A 19,537-nucleotide genomic window follows, 5' to 3' on the forward strand; every position below is an offset into this window, starting at 1 on the left:
TCCCATCCCCTCCACACCCTGCCTCAACACTAGAACTCCAGCTGTCCTGGAGCAGAGCCCCAGAGGGAGGCCACCACACCTGTCACTGGGCCCAGTCCCAACTCCCATGCAAACTTCTCAACACTGAAAGCCCACAAGATGCCGGGTGCCACTGCAGGGGCCCGGGCCTGGACCACCTCCTCGCCGTAGGTCAGGCTGTCCATCACCCTTCGATGCTGTCCGGGGCCTGGCTTCTATGGAGCCCCCTCCTGTCAGGCTGGGAGGCAGAGCCTGGGTCCCTCACGCAGTCCCAGATCTCAGAGGCCAGGACCCACCTCCAGTACATGGCATCGGGACCTGGCTCTGCGGAATGGGTGTTTGCCAGTGAAAGTGGAAGGCATTCGGAGCTCAGCTCTCCCTGGGCCGGGCAGTGGGGATGCTGGGGACTCCAGGTCAGTGGTCCCCAAGCTGTCCCATGTCTGTCCCTCCTACCTTTGAAAGAAGGATGGACCCAGGGTGGACATCAGCAGGCACATATGGCAATAACGGGCTTTATGGATGGACCATTTTTGGTAGGTGAGGCACTCACAGGGTTTGGCTGTGTCCCAACCCAAATCTCATCTTAAATTGCAGCTCGGTGGGTGGTAACTGAATCATGGGGGCAGGTCTTTCCCGTGCTGTTCTCCTGATAGTGAATGAGTACTCAGGAGATCTGACGGTTTTAGAAAGGGTGGTTCCCCTGAACACACTCTCTCACCTGCCACCAACTAAGATGTGCCCTTGTTCCTCCTTTGCCTTCTGCCATGATTGTGAGGCCTCCCCAGCCATGTGGAACTGTGAGCCCATTAAATCTGTTTCCTTTATAAATTACCCAGTCTCGGATATGTCTTTATTAGCAGTGTGAGAACAGACTAATAAAGGCACAGATGGGAATCACGCAAACCTCTGTGTACCACAGCTTGACTTAAGGGGGTGCTGCCAGCCACTCAGCCTGAGCCCCCCAGACGCACCCCCCTTCCTCACTGCCTAGCGTGGCCACCACCTTCCACTCTGCCTTCATCAGTGTCATCTCACATGTGTGTCTTAAACAGGATGGCTTGGCTGTGAATATCGTGTGTGTGTGTGTGTGTGTGTGTGTATGCATTTAACTGTATCACAGACACTGTGCTGGGTGCTTTTTCCCAACATTGTCTTGGATTCAGCTGCACTGAGAGAGCAGTGGCTGAAGGTCATTCCCTGCCACCGGGAGGAGACATGTGGCGGCTTCAGCTCCCGTGCGGACACACTGCCCTCCACTAGCAGATGTCTCTCTAGGGCCCACTCGAGAGTGGGAGTGTGGGCCGCAGGGGCCGCGCATCTGTATCAGATCGACCGAATGGTTTCCCAAGTGCCCCAGCAGTGTCTAGGGTAGAGATAGTGCTTTCCGCACAAACAGCCATTGGAGAGTGGTGGTGCACTGCCCTACCTCTAACCCAGGAGCCGCGCCTTTCGCTGAAGGAGCAGGTTAGTTCTAACACAGAATCGGGAGAGCAAGGGAGGAGAAGGCTCAAAAGAGGGCCTCGTGCAGCCATAAAAAAGCACGAGATCAGCCGGGCACAGTGGCTAACGCTTGTAATCCCAGCACTTTGGGAGGCCGAGGCAGGGGGATCACCTGAGGTCAGGAGTTCGAGACCAGCCTGACCAACATGGAGAATCCCCGTCTCTACTAAAAATACAAAATTAGCAGCCGGGCGCGGTGGTTCACGCCTGTAATCCCAGCACTTTGGGAGGCCGAGGCGGGTGGCTCACGAGGTCAGGAGATGGAGACCATCCTGGCTAACATGGTGAAACCCCATCTCTACTAAAAATACAAAAAAAAAAACCAAAAATTAGCCGGCCGTGGTGGCAGGCGCCTCTAGCCCCAGCTACTCAGGAGGCTGAGGCAGGAGAACAGTGTGAACCCGGGGGGTGGAGCTTGCAGTGAGCTGACATTGCGCCATAGCACTCTAGCCTGGGCGACAGAGCGAAACGCCGTTTCAAAAAAAAAAAAAAATACAAAATTAGCTGGGCGTGCTGGTGCATGTCTGTAATCCCAGCTACTCAGAAGGCTGAGGCAGGAGAATCGCTCGAACCTGAGAGGCGGAGGTTGCAGCGAGCTGAGATCGCACTATTGCACTCTAGCCTGGGCAACAAGAGCGAAACCCCGTCTCAAAAAAAGAAAAAAAAAAAAGAAAAAGAAAAGAAAAAAAAAGAAAAAAAAAAAAGCACGAGATCATGGACATGGATGGAGCTAGAGGCTATTATGCTTAGCAAACTAACGCAGGAACAGAAAACCAAATACCTTCTTACTTACAAGTGGGAGCTAAATGATGAGAACACATGGACACAGAGAGGGGAGCAACAGACACTGGGGCCTTTCAGAGGGTGGAGGCTGGGAGGAGGGAGAGGATCAGGAAATACAATGAATGGGTACAAGGCTTAATACCTGGGTGATGAAATAATCTGTACAACAAACAAGCCCACGTGACATAAGTTTACCTACGTAACAAAGCTGCACTTGTACCCTTGAACTTAAAATAAAAATGGAAAATAAATTAATAAAATTGTGAAGATTCTCGAAAAAAAAAAAAAAGCCAGACATGGTGGCTCACACCTGTAATCCTAGTACTTTGGGAGGCCAAGGCAGGTGGATCACTTGAGTTCAGGAGTTCGAGTCCAGCCTGGACAACATGGTGAAACCCTGTCTCTACTAAAAATGCAAAAAAAAAAAAAAAAAAAAAATTAGCCGGGCATGGTGGTGGCACCTGTAGTCCCAGCTACTCGGGAAGCTGAGGCAAGAGAATCCCTTGAACCTGGGAGGTGGAGGTTGCAGTGAACCGAGATTGCACTACTGCACTCCAGCCTGGCGATAGAGCAAACAAAACAAAACAAAACAAAACAAAAACAAACAAAAAAAGAAGACCTCACCCATCCAGTCTTAAGGGTGCCCTGAAGCAATTTCCCAAAACTCAGAGCTTCCCAGGGTGATGACTAAAGAAGCAAAAAAGGCCGCCGCTTGGATGGAAGGACAAAGCTGGGAGCTGACCCCAAGGAGTGGGGAGACCCCTCGGGACTTGGCTCCCCCGGGAAGTGTAAGCCCCCAGGACCTGCTGCCCAGAGGCGGGCACAATAACCAGGTCATACTCACAGTTGCGCCTGCTTCTCTGCTAGTTCTTTGGTTTTCTCCTACAATTACAAAGCGGGAGAAAAAGCAAGTGAGAAAAACAGGCTAACACAGGGACACGTTCAAATACACATTATACCATCGACAGGAAAACAAGCCATGCTGCCCCAGGCATCCTGTGTGACGCTGACTATTTATTCAAGCTGTGCTGGAAAGGACATTTTCCATGTGACTTCAACATCTTCCCATTCCATTACCGACTATGACCTACAAGTTTCCTACAATAAGAGTATGTCACAACTCTCTAGCTTACATAACAACTGGCTGTTTAAAAAATAGTAAAGGCTGGGCAAGGTGGCTCACGCCTGGAATCCCAGCACTTTGGGAGGCCAAGGCAGGCAGATCACTTGAGGTCAGGAGTTCGAGACCAGCCTGGACAACATGGTGAAACCCCATCTCTACTAAAAATACAAAAATTAGCCAGGTGTGGTGGCACATGCCTATAATCCCAGCTATTTGGGAGGCTGAGCCAGGAGAATCACTTGAACCTGGGAGGTGGATGTTGCAGTCAGACGAGATCACGCCACCGCACTACAGCCTGGGTGACAGAGCGAGACTCTGTCTCAGGAAAAAAAAAAAGAATTATTCTTGCCTTAGTAGTAAGTTATCCGGCTAAACGTAACTGTGATGGCTGAGTGCGCGTAGACTCTAAGCCTGTATATTTGGTAAGGAATGAGGACAGGGCAGTGGCGACAGAGTTGCACATTCTCAGGAAACAAATGAGCAAATGACATTCGCATGGGATCCGGACGGCACCCAGCGGAGGCTTCGGATTCCCACAGTGGGTGCGGGGGGAAGAGGTGGACTCAGGCTCAGTCTGATGTCTGTAAGCTCAATCCCCGGACCAGGAAATTCACATCTGGGAGCCTCTGTTTCAGAGCCTGTAGCATAGCGGCAGGGTGAGCCCTGGTGTGCTGCAGGGAGTGGGCCAGCCACACAGCGAGCCCCAGGCGGCTGGGACGCAGGCTGGGACCTGGGTCCCTCAGCAAGTGACTTACGGCCCCCTGGCTTCAGTTTCCCTGGCTGTGACATGGGATGTGGCATCTACATCATCAGGGTGGTTGTGATAAAGAAATTAAACAGCGTTTGGTTTGCAAGTAAGTGCCTGGCGCAGAGGAGACTCGGGAAATGACACTGATGGTGGGAAAACCCATGACCTCTGGCCAGCAGGTAACTCTCAGTCACAGTGGCCACGATGTGGACGCACACTACAGGGACATCACCTGGCCCTCTGTCAGTGACTGCACGGACGGGACACGGGCACGCTGCAGTGGCACTCCCATCAAATCCCACACCGGGAACCCGAGAGGACAAGGCACAGGCACCCAGATTACAACACCCACGGTGCATAGAGACGGCTCCCACTGACCTCTGGACAGGGCAGCCTGTGCTAGCTTTTACTTTTTAAAAGTCTCAGACATTTAAACTGTGGATTTCGATATGAGAAACTGATGAGGTTTCTACACAGTCAAGTGGTTCACCCTTCCCACATCTGCCGGGGATAAGCAGGGCCCAGACTGGCGAGGGTCTGAGTGTCTCTGAACGAACTTGAACAACTACGAGTTGTCCTTTGGGTCCCTGGGAGCCAAGTCACTGTGGGGCGGGGCCCAGCAGGGGGCCATGACTGTGTGATGCCTGTTCCAGCACTCATGGGCTCAAGGCAGTCCTGCTCACTGGCGGCCACACTGGATTCCTGGGGACATCGGCAATGCTTGCAGCCATGGGTGTATGTGCATGTGTGTGGCGGGGCGGCAGGGGGTGACCAGCATCTAGGTGTGGAGGCCAGGGATGCTGCTGAATCCTCTGCAATGCACAGGCCAGCCCCACAGCAAGGAGCTCTCCTGACACAGTGCCCACAGGGCCAGGGATGAGAGAGGCTGGCCTGGAGGAAAGTTTGTCAACACACAAAAGCTGACAGGCCCTGCACCTCCAAACTCGGATCAGGGATGGCTCCAGTGGGTATGTGCTCAACCGGCCCCTGGCAGCAAGCACAGGGCACCAGCACAGACAGGGGCGTCTGGGGCTCTTGGGCAGGGGCCTGTGAGAGCTATCAATGTCACCTCGGCCTCGTAGTGCCCAGGCTCGGGGCAGCTCACTCCTGGCACGTGACAGTGCTGGGTCCAGCTGGACCCCAGGGAGGGTACAAGCCCAGAGCTCAGGAGGTGACCTCGGACCCCACGCAAACCCCACCCTCAGGGGCAAAGGGCTGCAGCTGACACCTTGGGTTCTGGGGCTGCTTCTGGTGGCCTGTGAGGCCGGGGGGCAGCGACAGGCAGGGAAAGGCCGCCCTGCACTCAGCGGCACAGCACCGTGGGGGTCAAATAGAGGCCCTTCCGCCTCCCAGCCGGGGCTAGCTCCGGGCCCCCTCCTCCCCCAGACCGGCACAGGACCCAGACCGTCCACCCCAGCACACTGACCCAGACCGTCTCGCGGATCAGCCTAGCTATCTTGAGCAGGAGCTGCCCGAATGTGCCCGGCTCGAAGTGGGTGGCCGAGTGCTGGATGCAGAGGCACAGGAGGAAGGCGGGGGTCAGCTTGTGGTCGTCGCCCCCCGGCTCGATCAAAGTCATGATCCTCTGCAGCAGCGTGTCCTCCAGGTGGGGCTCGAACTCCAGGAGCAGCTGCTGGCGCCGGGGCAGGGCAGCCTGAGCAGGGGAGGCGGCTCCCTGGGCCCCGAGCGCGGCCCCGCACAGCCGGCAGCTCTGAGGCACAGCCCGGAGGCGCACCAAGGCCCCGGGGGGAAGGGGCTGGGCCTGCGCGGGGTCCTTGAACAGCAGCAGGTAGTAGAGCCCCAGGGAGAGCAGGTCCCCGTGGTGCAGCACCACGGTCCTGCGCCCCACCTCGGAGAAGTTGACGGAGATGGGTGCCCCAGGGATGGGCTCCAGGACCAGCCTCTCCCCAGCCTGGCTGCTGTCCGGGAGCGGTTGCCGGCGGATGGTGCAGTGTAGAGGCAGGATGTCGGGGGCCGAGAGGCTGATGCTGGGCTTGCTGGAGGGGGTCCGCTGGCCCACCGTGTGCCGGTCCCGGTTGAGCACATACACCAGGCTGTCCTGAAACAGAGACTCCGCTCAGGGCAGGCGCAATGCGAGCAGCACACGGGAAAAGCGGCCCGTCTCTAGTCCCTGGTTGCTGAAGCAGCGTGGCTGGGATGCTGTCGCCACGGGCTCTCCATGTCCCTGGCCACCCCCACAACAGAACCCCGGCAGTTCTCAGGAACCCGCCCCTCGGTGTACGGGCCCATCCTAGAGGAGGTCGGTTTCCCAGAGGAGCACAGGAGACCCAGGAGAGACCCAGCTTTGAGACAGCGACAGGCTAGGTCAGGGCTGGCCCGGAAATAGGCACTGGTTCTACAGACCGTGCCAAGGACTACATAACTTCCCCCAGGTCATCCCCAAAACTGTGTGGGAGCACCGCCGCCAGTGTGGGAGCACTGTCACCTGTGTGAGAGCACTACCCCGTGGGAAGATGCCCCCTAAGACCTGGGCACAGGAGCCTTATGGCTGTAAAGTGCTCATGGAAATGAGCAGCAAAGGAGCTGATTGCACAGGAGGGTGGGCAGAGCGAGCAGGGGGCGGGGAAAACAGGTGTCTGGCAGGGCAAGTGTCCAGCAAGGTGAGGCGAGGTGGCCCTGCACCTGGCATTTGCTCGGGGCGACGGCCTGCCTGCTCTGATGGAAGTGGTGAGAAACGGCTCTGGGCAGGTGGGGGTGGCATGGGCCTTTGCTCGGTGCCCCCTCAGAGAATGTGGCCACCAATTGGTGACTCAGCAGCCCCCTCGCCAGGAGCAGGAAGCAGACTGGCCCTGGCCACCTGCCCATGCCCTTCCCCAGAGCCAGGCAGGAGACACAGCCTGGGAAGGCATGAGGAGTTCTCCCTGAAGGCGCCTGGTGCTGAGGGCACCCACTCTGGGATTGGGGAAGTGAGGGCCCCCCACTGCCGCCCACCGTGGCCTGGACAGGGAAAATGTGGATGACTCCACATGTGCCCCCGCCACCCCCCTCCACAGTCTCGGCACAGCCAGAGGGGCTGCAGCCACAGAGCTCACGGCTGACTGGGCTAAAGGCAGGAGGAGGCCTTGACTTCTGAGTCCTGCCTGCTGTCCCGGCAGTGGCACTGGGCAGTGGGTGTCAGGAGGGGAGGCTCACGTGCTGCTGGCTGTAGCCCTGCAGAAGGAGCAGGTGTGGGGACTGGTACAGCGAGTACCGCATGGCGTCCAGGCCGGGCTCCTCAGGGCTCTGGGCGGCAGCGGGCAGGGCGTTCACTGGGCTCAGGCTGGTCTCGCTGACTGTGCGGCGCAACCGGGGTGGAGGGGAGCTCCGGGCATCCCCCAGGGCCAGGGCCGGGGTTCCCTTCGCACGACTCCGCTGCAGCCTCCGGGCCTGGGCGTTTATCCCTGGAACAGAAGCAACGCAAAGTGAACAGTTAGAAGTCTAATAGCAAGCCGGGCGTGGTGGCTCACCCCTGTAATCCCAGCACTTTGGGAGGCCGAGGTGGGGGGATCACCTGAGGTCAGGAGTTCGAGACCAGCCTGGCCAACATGGTGAAACCCCATTTCTACTAAAAATACAAAAATTAGTTGGGCATGGTGGTGTGCATCTGTAATCCCAGCTACTCAGGAGGCTGAGGTACAAGAATGGCTTAAACCCAGGAGGCGGAGGTTGCAGTGAGCTGAGATTGCACCACTGCACTCCATCCAGCCTGGGTGACAAGAGTGAAACTCCGTCCCCCGCCAAAAAAAAATAAGTCTAATAGTGCCCATGTCCCGGGTCCTCCTGAGTTCAAATCCCACTAAGCCACATCTCCTAATGCCTGTCACTGTTCTGTCAAAACAGGTCTGGCGGAGACTCAAGGACTCTGCCCTCTAGCTACACCCCTCGAAAAACCAGACAGTGCCTTGGCACCACCGTGGCACCTGCAGGACAGTCTCAGAGCTGGCAGCCTGCCTGTCAAATCCTCAGGCTGAGGGGACCACGCCTGCCCTGCAGCAGCCCAGGGTCGCACCGTGGCCTGTGCAACCAGCCAGCATCACAGCCCACAGGGCCTCAAACCACAAACGTTTTCCCACAGCAGCCTGGGCCTCTGCAGGGTCACCATGCCACCTCCAGAGCCCTGCCCTATCCATCTGTGCACCAGGCGAAACTCCCCTGGGGAGGTGCTCTGATGAGATGAGACGGACTGGTCATCATCCTGCCCCCACTTTACAAGGAGGAGGTGTCACTGTGCCACGTCACTCCAGCCCATGGGGCTGCCGATGGCCTGTTCCTGCAACAGCATGGCTGCCTCCTTCCCAAGGCTGCCTCTGATACCCCCAAGCCAAAGCAGGCACACACGCAAACACACGTGTGCATACACATGCCCACAAATACACATGCACCCACACAAAAACGCATACACACATGCACCTACACAAAAACCACACATGCACACACATACACACACGCCAACACACATGCACCCACACACATTAACACATACGTGCACACAAACATGCGCACACAGTTCAGAGATAACACACACCCTTAGACGACTTAATATCTCATAAATACAGACACGCTCTCTAAATGCATGCTCTGGGAAAGCCAGCCGGCTGCGATAGATGAAAACCGCTCACCAGTCCCCAGCTGACCCGGCGCTGTCTTTTCTGAGCCCTCTGCTGAGTTCCCTGTACGCAGCCTTTCAGGTTAAGATCCGTCCCCATCTGTGGTGGCCTTTCCTCCAGCCATTCCCAATAAAACCAAACAAAAGCCGGATGGAGGGAGGCGGCAGCTGGCCGAGGACGACCCTTACCAGCACCAGCGGCCCCGCCGTCCTTCCCAAGGCAGCCGGCAGCCTGTGCATCTGCAGCCCGCGGGGGGCCGGGGCGTGAGGGAAGCCGCCCAGCCGCAGTGCGAGGCTGCTGGGCTGGGCTGCTCACCGCCCGTGCTCCTGCCGGCTGCAGAACCCGGCCCAGCCTGGCGGGCAGCAGGTGCCCAGCAGGTGGGGCCCGGTTCCCCTACTTCGTCCCACCCGCCACTCCCACAAGCGTTACCAGCCCCACAGCTGAGCCTCATTGCACAACTGTGGGGCCAGATCTGAAAGAAGAACAAAAACAGCTCCAAATGATGCTCCGGCCCTCAACTTTCTCCCAAATCTGGGGCCAGGTTGCAGGAGGTGACCTCAGAGTGCCCTGCTGGAAGTCCCAGGGCCATGAGGCAGGAAGGGTTGCTTCTCCTCCTAGAGTCCCAGGGGCTCCCAGAGGACCTGGCCACAAATGCAGCACAGGATGTCCCAGGTCTGTGTCCCCTGGGGCTGCAGCCCCAGGCAAGTGGCTCACAGCTAAGTGTACCCTGCTCCTCCAGGCAAGGCTCCACAGCCTCCTGAGGCCCAGGGCTGGGCTCTCTGCAGGTCGGAACCAATGCTGACACGCAGGGGCCACTCCCAGGGTCTCCTTCCTGGTGCTGGGTGGGCCCGCATGTGTGCAGAAGGGCCAGGCTGCCAGTCTTCAATGAGGGGCCAAAGGTGAGGCCTCTCCTCTGGGCGGCGGCGCTGTCCCTGCACCCAAGGCCACGAGCATGACAGAGCTTCCTTCTGAGTGCAGGTGTGGGGGAGGTGAAGCAGCAGCAGCCACTGCCAATACTGGCACAGCTGTGGGCATGGCCAGTGTGGACAGCAACTGACCACGCCACTCTGCTCCTCAGTCCCCTGCTGTGGGACAGCCAGCAGGAGCCATGCACTTGTGCACACATGCATGCACACGTGCACAGGGGCATTCAGCACTGCTTGAGTTAGCAAAACCCAAAACCCACCCAATCGCCCCCCACAGGGAGCCGCCATGCACGAGAGGAGAGCTCTGCAGAGAGAAGACCGTAGCCAGCTGTGTACATGACCACAGGGTGAAAGAGCAAGCTGCAGGTAACACGTGACATGACGTAACACATGAGATGACGCGTTGGTTCAGTTTTTTTAAAAGCACCTAAAACACCGCTGTACATCGCTTATGGTTTCTATATATGTGCATGCAAAGCTATTTTTTACCCCAAAGTCATTCAGGAGTAGGTTGTTTAATTTCCATGTAATTGTATGGTTTTGAGCACTCTTCTTAGTACTGATTTCTATTTTTATTGGGCTGGGGTCGGAGAGTGTGCTTGGTATAATTTCAGTTTTTTTAAATTCACTGAGAATTCAAACAAACATATTTTATGACCAACCGTGTGGTCAGTGTAGAGCTATTTTATAAAACAGCAATGCACACAGTGAGTTTACCACATGGTGGCTGTCCTCAATGGGTAGCGGGGGAAGCCTAGGGGTGGTGGAAGAAATGACTTCAATCTGATAGGATTTAGTATAGTGTCCAGTATGTAAGAGAATATATGTTATATATAATTTATAATAAATATATTATCATAACTTTATATCATGTTTGACTTATTTCATTTTTTTAAACTCTAAACACATATGATAAAAATCTTTACCTGTCAAATCTGGGAGGTGGGAACCCAGGTGTCAGGTAAATGTAACTGATGATACTTTATTTTTAAAAACTTTTTTGTTGGTTTGTTTTGAGACAGAGTCTCACTCTGTCGCTCAGGCTAGAGTAGCAGCAGCAAAATCTCAGCTCACTGGAACCTCTGCCTCCTGGGTTCAAGTGATTTTCCTGCCTCAGCCTCCCAAGTAACTGGGATTACAGGCATGTGCCACCATGCTGGGCTAATTTTTGTATCTTTAGATTAGAGATGGGGTTTCACCATCTTGGACAGGCTGGTCTCGAACTCCTGACCTCAAGTGATCCGCCCACCTCAGCCTCCCAAAGTGCTGGAATTACAGGCGTGAGCCACCGCACCCAGCATAAACACTTTTGTTAAAAAATCACCGAAGTTTGAAAGGCCTCTTGCTAACATGTGGCTTTGTGACTTGGCCCTGTCCCAAGATGAGGCTGCGGGAGATGGGACCCCAGCACTCATGTTCCCAGGGGGTCAGCTCTCAGGCTTGTTGGGGGCCGACATGGCCTCCCAAGTTCCCATAGAGAGAGCTGCAATCACGCCCTGTTTGTGCCTGACCTGACACAGCTTCGTCACCTGAGTCACCTAAGTGTCTCAGCGCTGTGCAGACCCAGGTCGGATCTGCCTCAGCTGGGACAGAAATCGCCCCCACTTGGCCTTTGGGTGGAGGAAGACAGGAGCTGAGGCACGTGGAGAGCATCTCTCGCAACGCTGACCCCAGCCACCTTCAGAAGCATCACATGGCGGCATTGCTAGACACACAGCGTGGAGTTTTCAAGGCCCTCAGATTCGGCAGCACACTGCTCAGGAAGGGGAGGCCAGGGCTTTGCAATTTTAGGGACTGCCTGATTTGGGGGTCTTATACAGGTGTGCTCTTTGCCAAGAACAAGGTCACCCCAGGGGCCCTTATGCAACCAATAGGAGATTCCATCAACATGAAGTAAGTTCAGTGAGAAACACATCATCAAGAAACCACTATTTCTGGCCGGGCGCGGTGGCTCACGCTTGTAATCCCAGCACTTTGGGAGGCTGAGGCAGGTGGATCATGAGGTAAAGAAATCGAGACCATCCTGGCCAACATGGTGAAACTCCATCTCTACTAAAAATACAAAAATTAGCTGGGTGTGGTGGCGGGCGCCTGTAGTCCCAGCTACTCGGAGAGGCTGAGGCAGAAGAATCGCTTGAACCCGGGAGGCGGAGGTTGCAGTGACCCGAGATCGCGCCACTGCATCCAGCCTGGGCGACAGAGCGAGACTCCATCTCAAAACAAAACAACAACAACAACAACAAAAAGAAACCACTATTTCAAAACAAATGAATTCTAACAAAGCAAAATGGCAGGACGGCAGCAGCTTTTCGTAACAGTAATTTTAGATGAGAAGTTATTCATCTGAAATAAAGCGCCAGACCCTGCTGTGGGTGAAGGAGACACCTCCAGGCTGCAAGCCAGAATACACCCAGGTCTTTTGTTGCCTACCCCATGTGAGGGACAAGACTGGCTGCCTGGTTTTAGCCAAGGTCAGCTGTGGCCCCAACACCCTCGTCTTCTTCAAGGATCCCTGGGAATGTTCCTGCCCTGGCATGACTGAGTTCACTGGGATCAGAGGTGCTGCGTGGGTTTGAGGGATGCCCAGGAATCTGTATTGGTAAATGCCATCTGGAAGGTTCTAGAACACAGCAGCCAGGGAGAGGAGCCACTGCCAGGGCACTCCCCCTCCCCCAAAGCCATGTCCACAGCAGTTCCTTACAGGGAGCAAAGTGACACCCACAAGCGCTGGGAAAGCTTGGTGGGAGCATCCAGTTTGATTTAGTGTCGATTTCAGTCCTTCTCAGGATAAGTGTCTGTCGGTTCCTACAGAGGAAGCCGGTGGGTGTGGGTCTCCCCTGCTGCCCCTTGTTGATCCGCTGTAGTGGAGAGGCAGAAAAACAACCTGGCCCAGGAATAAGGCAGGGTCTGGGTAACTAGGACCTTGGTGGGCAGCCCTGCTTCACTCCCAGCAACCCTCAGAGACCTGCCTGGCTCCAAACATCTGCTAATACACGGGGTCCCAGCCTCAGAAGCAAAATGTACACTTTCTGACATTTTAAGAAGATAACACAAGGCCAGGCCCAGTGGCTCACGCCTGTAATCCCAGCACTTTGGGAGGCCGAGGTGGGAGGATGGCTTGAGTTCAAGCCCAGGCTGATCAGCATCTCAAAGTCTCTACAAAAAATACAAAAATTAGCTGGGCATGGTGGTGTGTGCCTGCAGTCCCAGCTACTCGGGAGGCTGAGGTGGGAGAATCACCAGAGCCCAGGAGGTCAAGGTTGCAGTGAGCTATGATCACACCACCACACTCCAGCCTGAGCAACAGAGCAAGACCCTGTCTCCAAAAAAAAAAAAAAAAAAAAAGATGCGACAAGGCCAGAGGCTGGAATAGCAGTGCAGGCCTCATAAGGGACCATGGTTTGCAGACAGGCCTGCCTGGCCATGAAATGTCTGCCTTTGACACTGGGATGGAAGGAGTAGAAAATGCAGGGCGCCGGGACAACGGGGAAGATGGGGATGGGACGGTCGTTGTTGACGTCCTTCTTCTACTCTCACAGCAGAGGCCGTAAGGAAAGGAGCGCTGAGCTCCGTGTCCCTGAAGCCCTGTTAGCAGCCTTCCTCCCCAGCCTGGGCCAAGCCGAGCTGCTGAGCACAGCCTCATCTCCCAGGTGAGGTACTCACTGCTAGAGGAAGCAGCGAGGGGACAGCATGCAGCCACGGCCACACAGCTTTGTCTAGGCCATCCCCCTCCCCTCCTCAAGAAGGCAGTGCCTAGTAACCTGCTGCTGGCAGAGAGGGCAGGGCTCTGCGTGCCGGGGGTGCACAGGGAACCTGGACAAGCAGCTGGTGACCGTCACCAGCTCCCACGGACTCTGAACAGCCCTGGAAAGAAAAACACAGGCTTTTCCTGAACGTCGCTCAGTTCCTCTATAAACTCAGCCGGCAGCCTTCACCTCCTGATCCTGTTTTCTCTTCCCTCCCTGGCTCTTGATGGTTTGGAATAATGATATATACAACTTGGAACCATTTCTGTCACCCATCCCCACTTACATGCCTCAGAGATGAGGTGACTAGGACTGGAGACGGAGGGGATAATGAAACATTCCTGGGCTGGGGAACTTTACCACTATTGGGGAACCGGAGGCCATTTTACTTATTTGCTGTTGCCCAGGCTGGAGTGCAGTGTGGATTCACAGGCGTGGTCACCATAACGCCCTGCAGCCTCGAACTTCTGGCCTCAGGGCCTCAGAATAACTGGGACTATAGGCGCGCACTCCCATGCCCGGCAAGAGACATTTTTTGTATTTTTTAGTAGAGACGGGGTTTCACCGTGGTCTCAATCTCCTGACCTCGTGATCCGCCCGCCTCGGCCTCCCAAAGTGCTGGGATTACAAGCGTGAGCCACCGCGCTCGGCCCAAGAGATGATTTTAAAGTGGCCCCTAGTAACAGCCGGGGACGCGCTGCTAAATAAACTGCAGTTACCGCTGCAAAACACAGAGGTCAGATGGGCCTGAAACGAGTCTTCTTTTAGCTAAAGCACCCTTTTCTAAGCTAGCAAAGGACACAGAGCCGTAAGAACATCAAGCAGTCCTTGAAGGAAAATCATTTCAAATGTACAAAAAAGAACTTCTTAGGCATAATTTGGTAATGCCAGCCTGACTCTTGGCATTTTGCATCGAATTCCATTTTATTCTCATTATAGAAACCCTACAAAGGCTGGGCGCGGTGGCTCATGCCTGTAATCCCAGCCCTTTGGGAGGTCGAAGCAGGTGGATCACCTGAGGTCAGGAGTTCAAGACCAGCCTGGACAACATGGGGAAACCCCGTCTCTACTAAAACTACAAAAATTAGTCAGGCATGGTGGGGGGTACCTGTAATCCCAGCTACTCGGGAGGCTGAGACAAGAGAACTGCTTGAACCCATAAGGTGGAGGTTGCAGTGAGCGGAAATCACACCACTGCACCCCAGGCTGGGTGACAGAGCGAGACTCCATTTCAAAAAAAAAAAAAAGCCCTACGAAGGAACTGTGGCTAGACGGGAACATGTTAGCCTCGTTTTGGGAACCAATTCTCCCATTAGGGAAACAATTCTAGGGAGAATGTGTGTGTAACTTTCTCTTGCCATCAGGAACAAAACAAGGATGCCTGCTGTAACCACTTCTCTTCAACTTTGTACTAGGTCGTAGCCAGTACAACAGGCAAGGAAAAATAGAGGAAAGATACAGGATTGAAAAGAAAGAAGTTGCCAGGCGCAGTGGCCAACACCTGTAATCCCAGCACTCTGGGAGGCCGAGGCGGGCAGATCACGAAGTCAAGAGATCGAGACCATCTTCGCCAACATGGTGAAACCCTGTCTCTACTACAAATACAAAAGATTAGCTGGGTGTGGTGGCGGGCGCCTGTAGTCCCAGCTACTCAGGAGGCTGAGGCAGGAGAATTGCTTGAACCTGAGAGGCAGAGGTTGCAGTGAGCCGAGATCACACCACTGCACTCCAGCCTGGCGACAGAGTGAGACTCCATCTAAAAAAAAGAAAAGAAAAGAAAAGAAAGAAGTTCAATTATCATTATTTTGCAATGTGATTGTGTATGTAGGAAATGCAAAAGAATTTATGGCAAAATTATTACAATTAACAAGTGAATTTAGCAAGGTGACTAGACATGGTTGGTGAATAAGCAAAATTCAGGCTGTTTTGTTTTGTTTTTGAGACAGGGTCTTGCTCTCTCATCCAGGCTAGAGTGCCGTGGCACGACCACAGCTCACTGCATCCTCCACCTACTGGGCTCAAGCAATCCTTCTGCCTCAGCCTCCCAAGTAGTTGGGACTACATGTGCACACCACCACGCCCAGCTAATTTTGTATTTTTTGTAGAGACAGGGTCTCGCTATTTTGCCCAGGCTAGTCGCAAACTCCTGTGCTCAGGCAATCCTCCCGCCTCAGTCTCCCAAAGTCTGCGATTATAGGTACGAGCCACTGCACCTGGACAGTAATATATTTAAAGATCAGAAGCAGGCTGGGCGCGGTGGCTCACGCCTGTAATCCCAGCACTTTGGGAGGCCGAGGCGGGTGGATCACGAGGTCAGGAGATCGAGACCACGGTGAAACCCCGTCTCTACTAAAAATACAAAAAATTAGCCAGGCGCGGTGGCGGGCGCCTGTAGTCCCAGCTACTCCGGAGGCTGAGGCAGGAGAATGGCGTGAACCCGGGAGGCGGAGCTTGCAGTGAGCCGAGATCGCGCCACTGCACTCCAGCCTGGGCGACAGAGCGAGACTCTGTCTCAAAAAAAAGAAAAAAAAAAAAATCAGAAGCAAATCATGTCGGATTCATGAGCCAGGAGTCAACCACATGTGGCCCCTGAGTGCTAGGATTGAGGAAAGGGACCGAATTAAGAAACAAGGGGTGTTAGAATTTGACCTATGTAAAAAAAAAAAGGAAGAAAGAAGCAAGAGGTGTCCTGTATATGAAAATTATATTTACAGAATACTTTAGAAACCTAACCTGAAGAAAGCTAATGTAGGCTGGGCGTGGTGGTTCATGCCTGTAATCTCAGCACTTTGGGAGGCTAAGGCGGGAGGATCACTTGAAGCCAGGAGTTTGGGAGCAGACTAGGAGACACAGCAAGACCCCAAATCCACAAAAATAAAAAGATGAGCCAGATGTGGTGGGACACACCTTAGTTGCAGCTACTCAGGAGGTGGAAGCAGGAGTATCACTTGAACCCAGGAGATAGAGGCTGCAGTGAGCTATGATTGTGCCACTGCGCTCCAGCCTGGGTGACAGAGCAAGACCTCATCTCTAATAAATAAAGTCAGAAAATGAAGGCAGATTCTGAGAAAATGCCAGAACCCCATCTCTAATCGATCAATAAATGAAGTAAATGAATGCATACAGTAAGAAAACACCAGAATGAAAAGCACCAAAACGTTGAAAATGATTCTCTCCGGGAGGTGACCTGACAGGTGATTTCTCCTCCTTTCTTTATACTTTCACTTATTTTCCAAATTTTCGGCAAATTGAGAGGTTCCATTTTTTTAGAGGGGGGAAGAAATTATTATTTTTTTTTTACATACTCTAGGGTATTATTTCCATGATGAAACTTGGACCGCCTCACACTAATTAGAGTCTTACTCAGGGAACAACAATCGAGCTCTCTGAGAAGCAACTGAAAACCTAATTAAGATAATGGGTAACTGAGGAGATAAAATGCTTAAGCCATTTGTTAGGCAGACACAGATGGAGACAGAGCTCTCCGGGCTGTGCCGAGGAGAGAGCAGCGTGGCGTAACCGAGAACTTTCTCCAGCCGAAACCAGGGGCCGCAGCCAGTTACCCTGGGAAGCTGTGAGCCCTTTCTTAGAGAGGGTCACGGTGACCAGCGAAGCACAGTCCTGCTCCCCACGTCCGGCATGGCGCTGGGCACGCCACCAACAACGACAGCCCTATGGAGGGCGCTGTTTCATCTCAGGCACCACTGCGTATTTGTCTCTTCTGTCCCAGAGCTACAATCTTCTTCTACTTCTTCTTCTTCTTTTTTTTTTAAAGAGACAGAGTCTTGCTCTGTCGCCAGACTGGACCAGTGCAGTGGTGTGATCTCGGCTCACTGCAACCTCCGACTCCCTGGTTCAAGCGATTCTACTGCCTCAGCCTCCTGAGTAGCTGGAATTACAGGCGCCCGCCACCATGCCCAGCTAATTTTTATATTTTTAGGAGAGACGGGATTTCACCATGTTGTCCAGTGTGGTCTCGATCTCCTGACCTCGTGATCCGCCCGCCTCAGCCTCCCAAAGTGCTGGGATTACAGGCGTGAGCCACCGTGCCCAGCCCTATTGTTTTTTAAGTATCTTGAGTTTTAACTTTGGTAGAGGAGTCTTCCGTTGCCATCTAGAAAATGATTCCAACTCCCTTCTCTCCCCCTGCATCTGTCTTTTTTTCTTCTTCCTTTTTTTTTTGAGACGAAGTCTCGCTCTTGTTGCCCAGGCTGGAGTGCAGTGGCGCTATCTCAGCTCACTGCAACCTCCGCCTTCCAGGTTCAAGCGATTCTCCTGCCTCAGCCTCCCAAGTAGCTAGGATTATAGGTGTGTGCCACCATGCCTGGCTAATTTTCGTATTTTTGGTAGAGATGGGGTTTCACCATGTTGGCCAGGCTGGCCTCAAAACTCCTGACCTCAGGTGATCCACCCGCCTCAGCCTCCCAATGTGCTGGGATTATAGGCATGAGCCACTGTGCCCAGCCACAACCACATTTTTTAATGGGCAAGGATTTGAACATTTCTTCAAAGAATAAATATACATGGCCAATAAGTACATTAAAATACAATAAAAAATGCTCAACATCATTAGTCATTTGGGAAATGCAGAGGAAAACCACAATAAGGTACCACTTCACATCCACTATCATGGTTATAATAAAAAAGGTAAACAGGCCAGGCGCAGTGGCTCACACCTGAATCCCAGCACTTTGGGAGGCCAAGGTGGGCAGATCACTTGAGGTCAGGAGTTCAAGACCAGGCTGTCCAAGATGGTAAAACCCCGTCTCTACTAAAGATACAAAAATTACCCAGGTGTGGTAGCAAGTGCCTGTAATCCCAGCTGCTCATGAGGCTGAGGCAGGAGAATCACTTGAACCCAGGAGGCAGAGGTTGCAGTGAGCCAAGATCATGCCAATGCACTGCAACTGGGCAACAGAGCGAGACTCCGTCTCACCAAACAACAACAACAAAAAAGGTAAACAATATCGAGTGCAGAAAGACTGGACCCCTCATACACGATTGCTGGAAAGTAAGATGGTGCAGCCATTGTGGAGAACAGCTTGTCGGTGTGTTAAAATGTTACACATGAATTTACCTGTGACTTGTAAGTTCAACTCCTAGGTATATGCCCAAGAGAAGTAAAAAATACATGTCCACGCAAATGCTTATGCACAAATGTTCACAGCAGCATTATCCAGAATAGTCAACAAGGGAGAAATAATCCAACTGTCCATCAACGGGTGAACAGATGAACAAAATCTATGCATACGATAGGCTACTGTTTAGCAATGAAAAGGAACAAAATACTGATACCTCTTACAACATGGATGAGCCTCAAAAATATTATGCTACTTGAAAAAAGCTAGATGCAAAAAAAAACAAACACACAGGTATGATTCTATGTATATGAAATACCTGGAAAAAGCAAATATATAGAGCCAGAAAACTGATCAGGGGCTGCCTGGGTCTGGGGGTGGGACCGGCTGACTGCTAATAGACACAAAGGATCTTTTGGTGATGAAAACGTGCTGGCCAGGTGTGGTGGCTCTCGCCTGTAATCCCAGCACTTAGGGAGGCCGAGGCAGGCGGATCGCTTGAGCTCAGGAGTTCGAGACCAACCTGGGTAACACGGTGAAACCCTGTCTCTACCAAAAATACAAAAATTAGTCAGGCGTGGTGGCACACATCTGTAGTCGCAGCTAACTCGGGAGGCTGAATCAGGAGGAATGCTTGAACCTAGGAGATGGTGGAGGTTGCAGTGAGCTGAGATCACACCACTGTACTCCAGCCTGGGTGACTGTCCAGACTGGGTGACTGAGTAAGACCCCATCTCAAAAAAAAAAAAAAAAAAAATTGCTAAGACTGGACTGTGATGATGATCACACAACTTTGTAAATTTACTAAAGATTCATTCAATTATATACTAAAAACAGGTAATTTTATGGTATAAAAATACCTCTTATAATAAAAGTTTTTTTTTAAAAAAAAACCCAGCAAATACATTTATTTATGTCATAAGCCCCCAGTCCAACAGAGACAAGGAAGATCGCTCCAAGAAGCTGAAATTGATAAGATATCGAATATATATATGAACATCTTAAAAG

General features: G+C 53.1%; 1 protein-coding gene across 4 annotated transcripts in view; it reads right to left on the reverse strand.

Annotated features, from left to right (window-relative positions):
• The window catches only part of RADIL (Rap associating with DIL domain), an 84,929-nt gene that overhangs the window by 27,529 nt on the left and 37,863 nt on the right, over positions 1-19,537 (reverse strand). For 3 of the 4 annotated variants that reach the window (XM_032755780.2, XM_032755781.2, XM_058442309.1), the window contains exons 3-5: positions 7,326-7,573; positions 5,599-6,231; positions 3,146-3,183 (exon numbers count right to left, since the gene is read on the reverse strand). In XM_032755780.2, coding sequence (XP_032611671.1) covers positions 3,146-3,183; positions 5,599-6,231; positions 7,326-7,573 — 919 coding nt within the window. Of the gene's footprint in view, positions 1-3,145; positions 3,184-5,598; positions 6,232-7,325; positions 7,574-8,791; positions 8,824-19,537 lie in introns of those variants that run through there. The other variant, XM_032755782.2, reaches the window with a different exon arrangement.

This window comes from Hylobates moloch, unplaced genomic scaffold, assembly GCF_009828535.3.
Source record: "Hylobates moloch isolate HMO894 unplaced genomic scaffold, HMol_V3 SCAFFOLD_1, whole genome shotgun sequence".
Lineage (NCBI taxonomy): Eukaryota > Metazoa > Chordata > Mammalia > Primates > Hylobatidae > Hylobates > Hylobates moloch.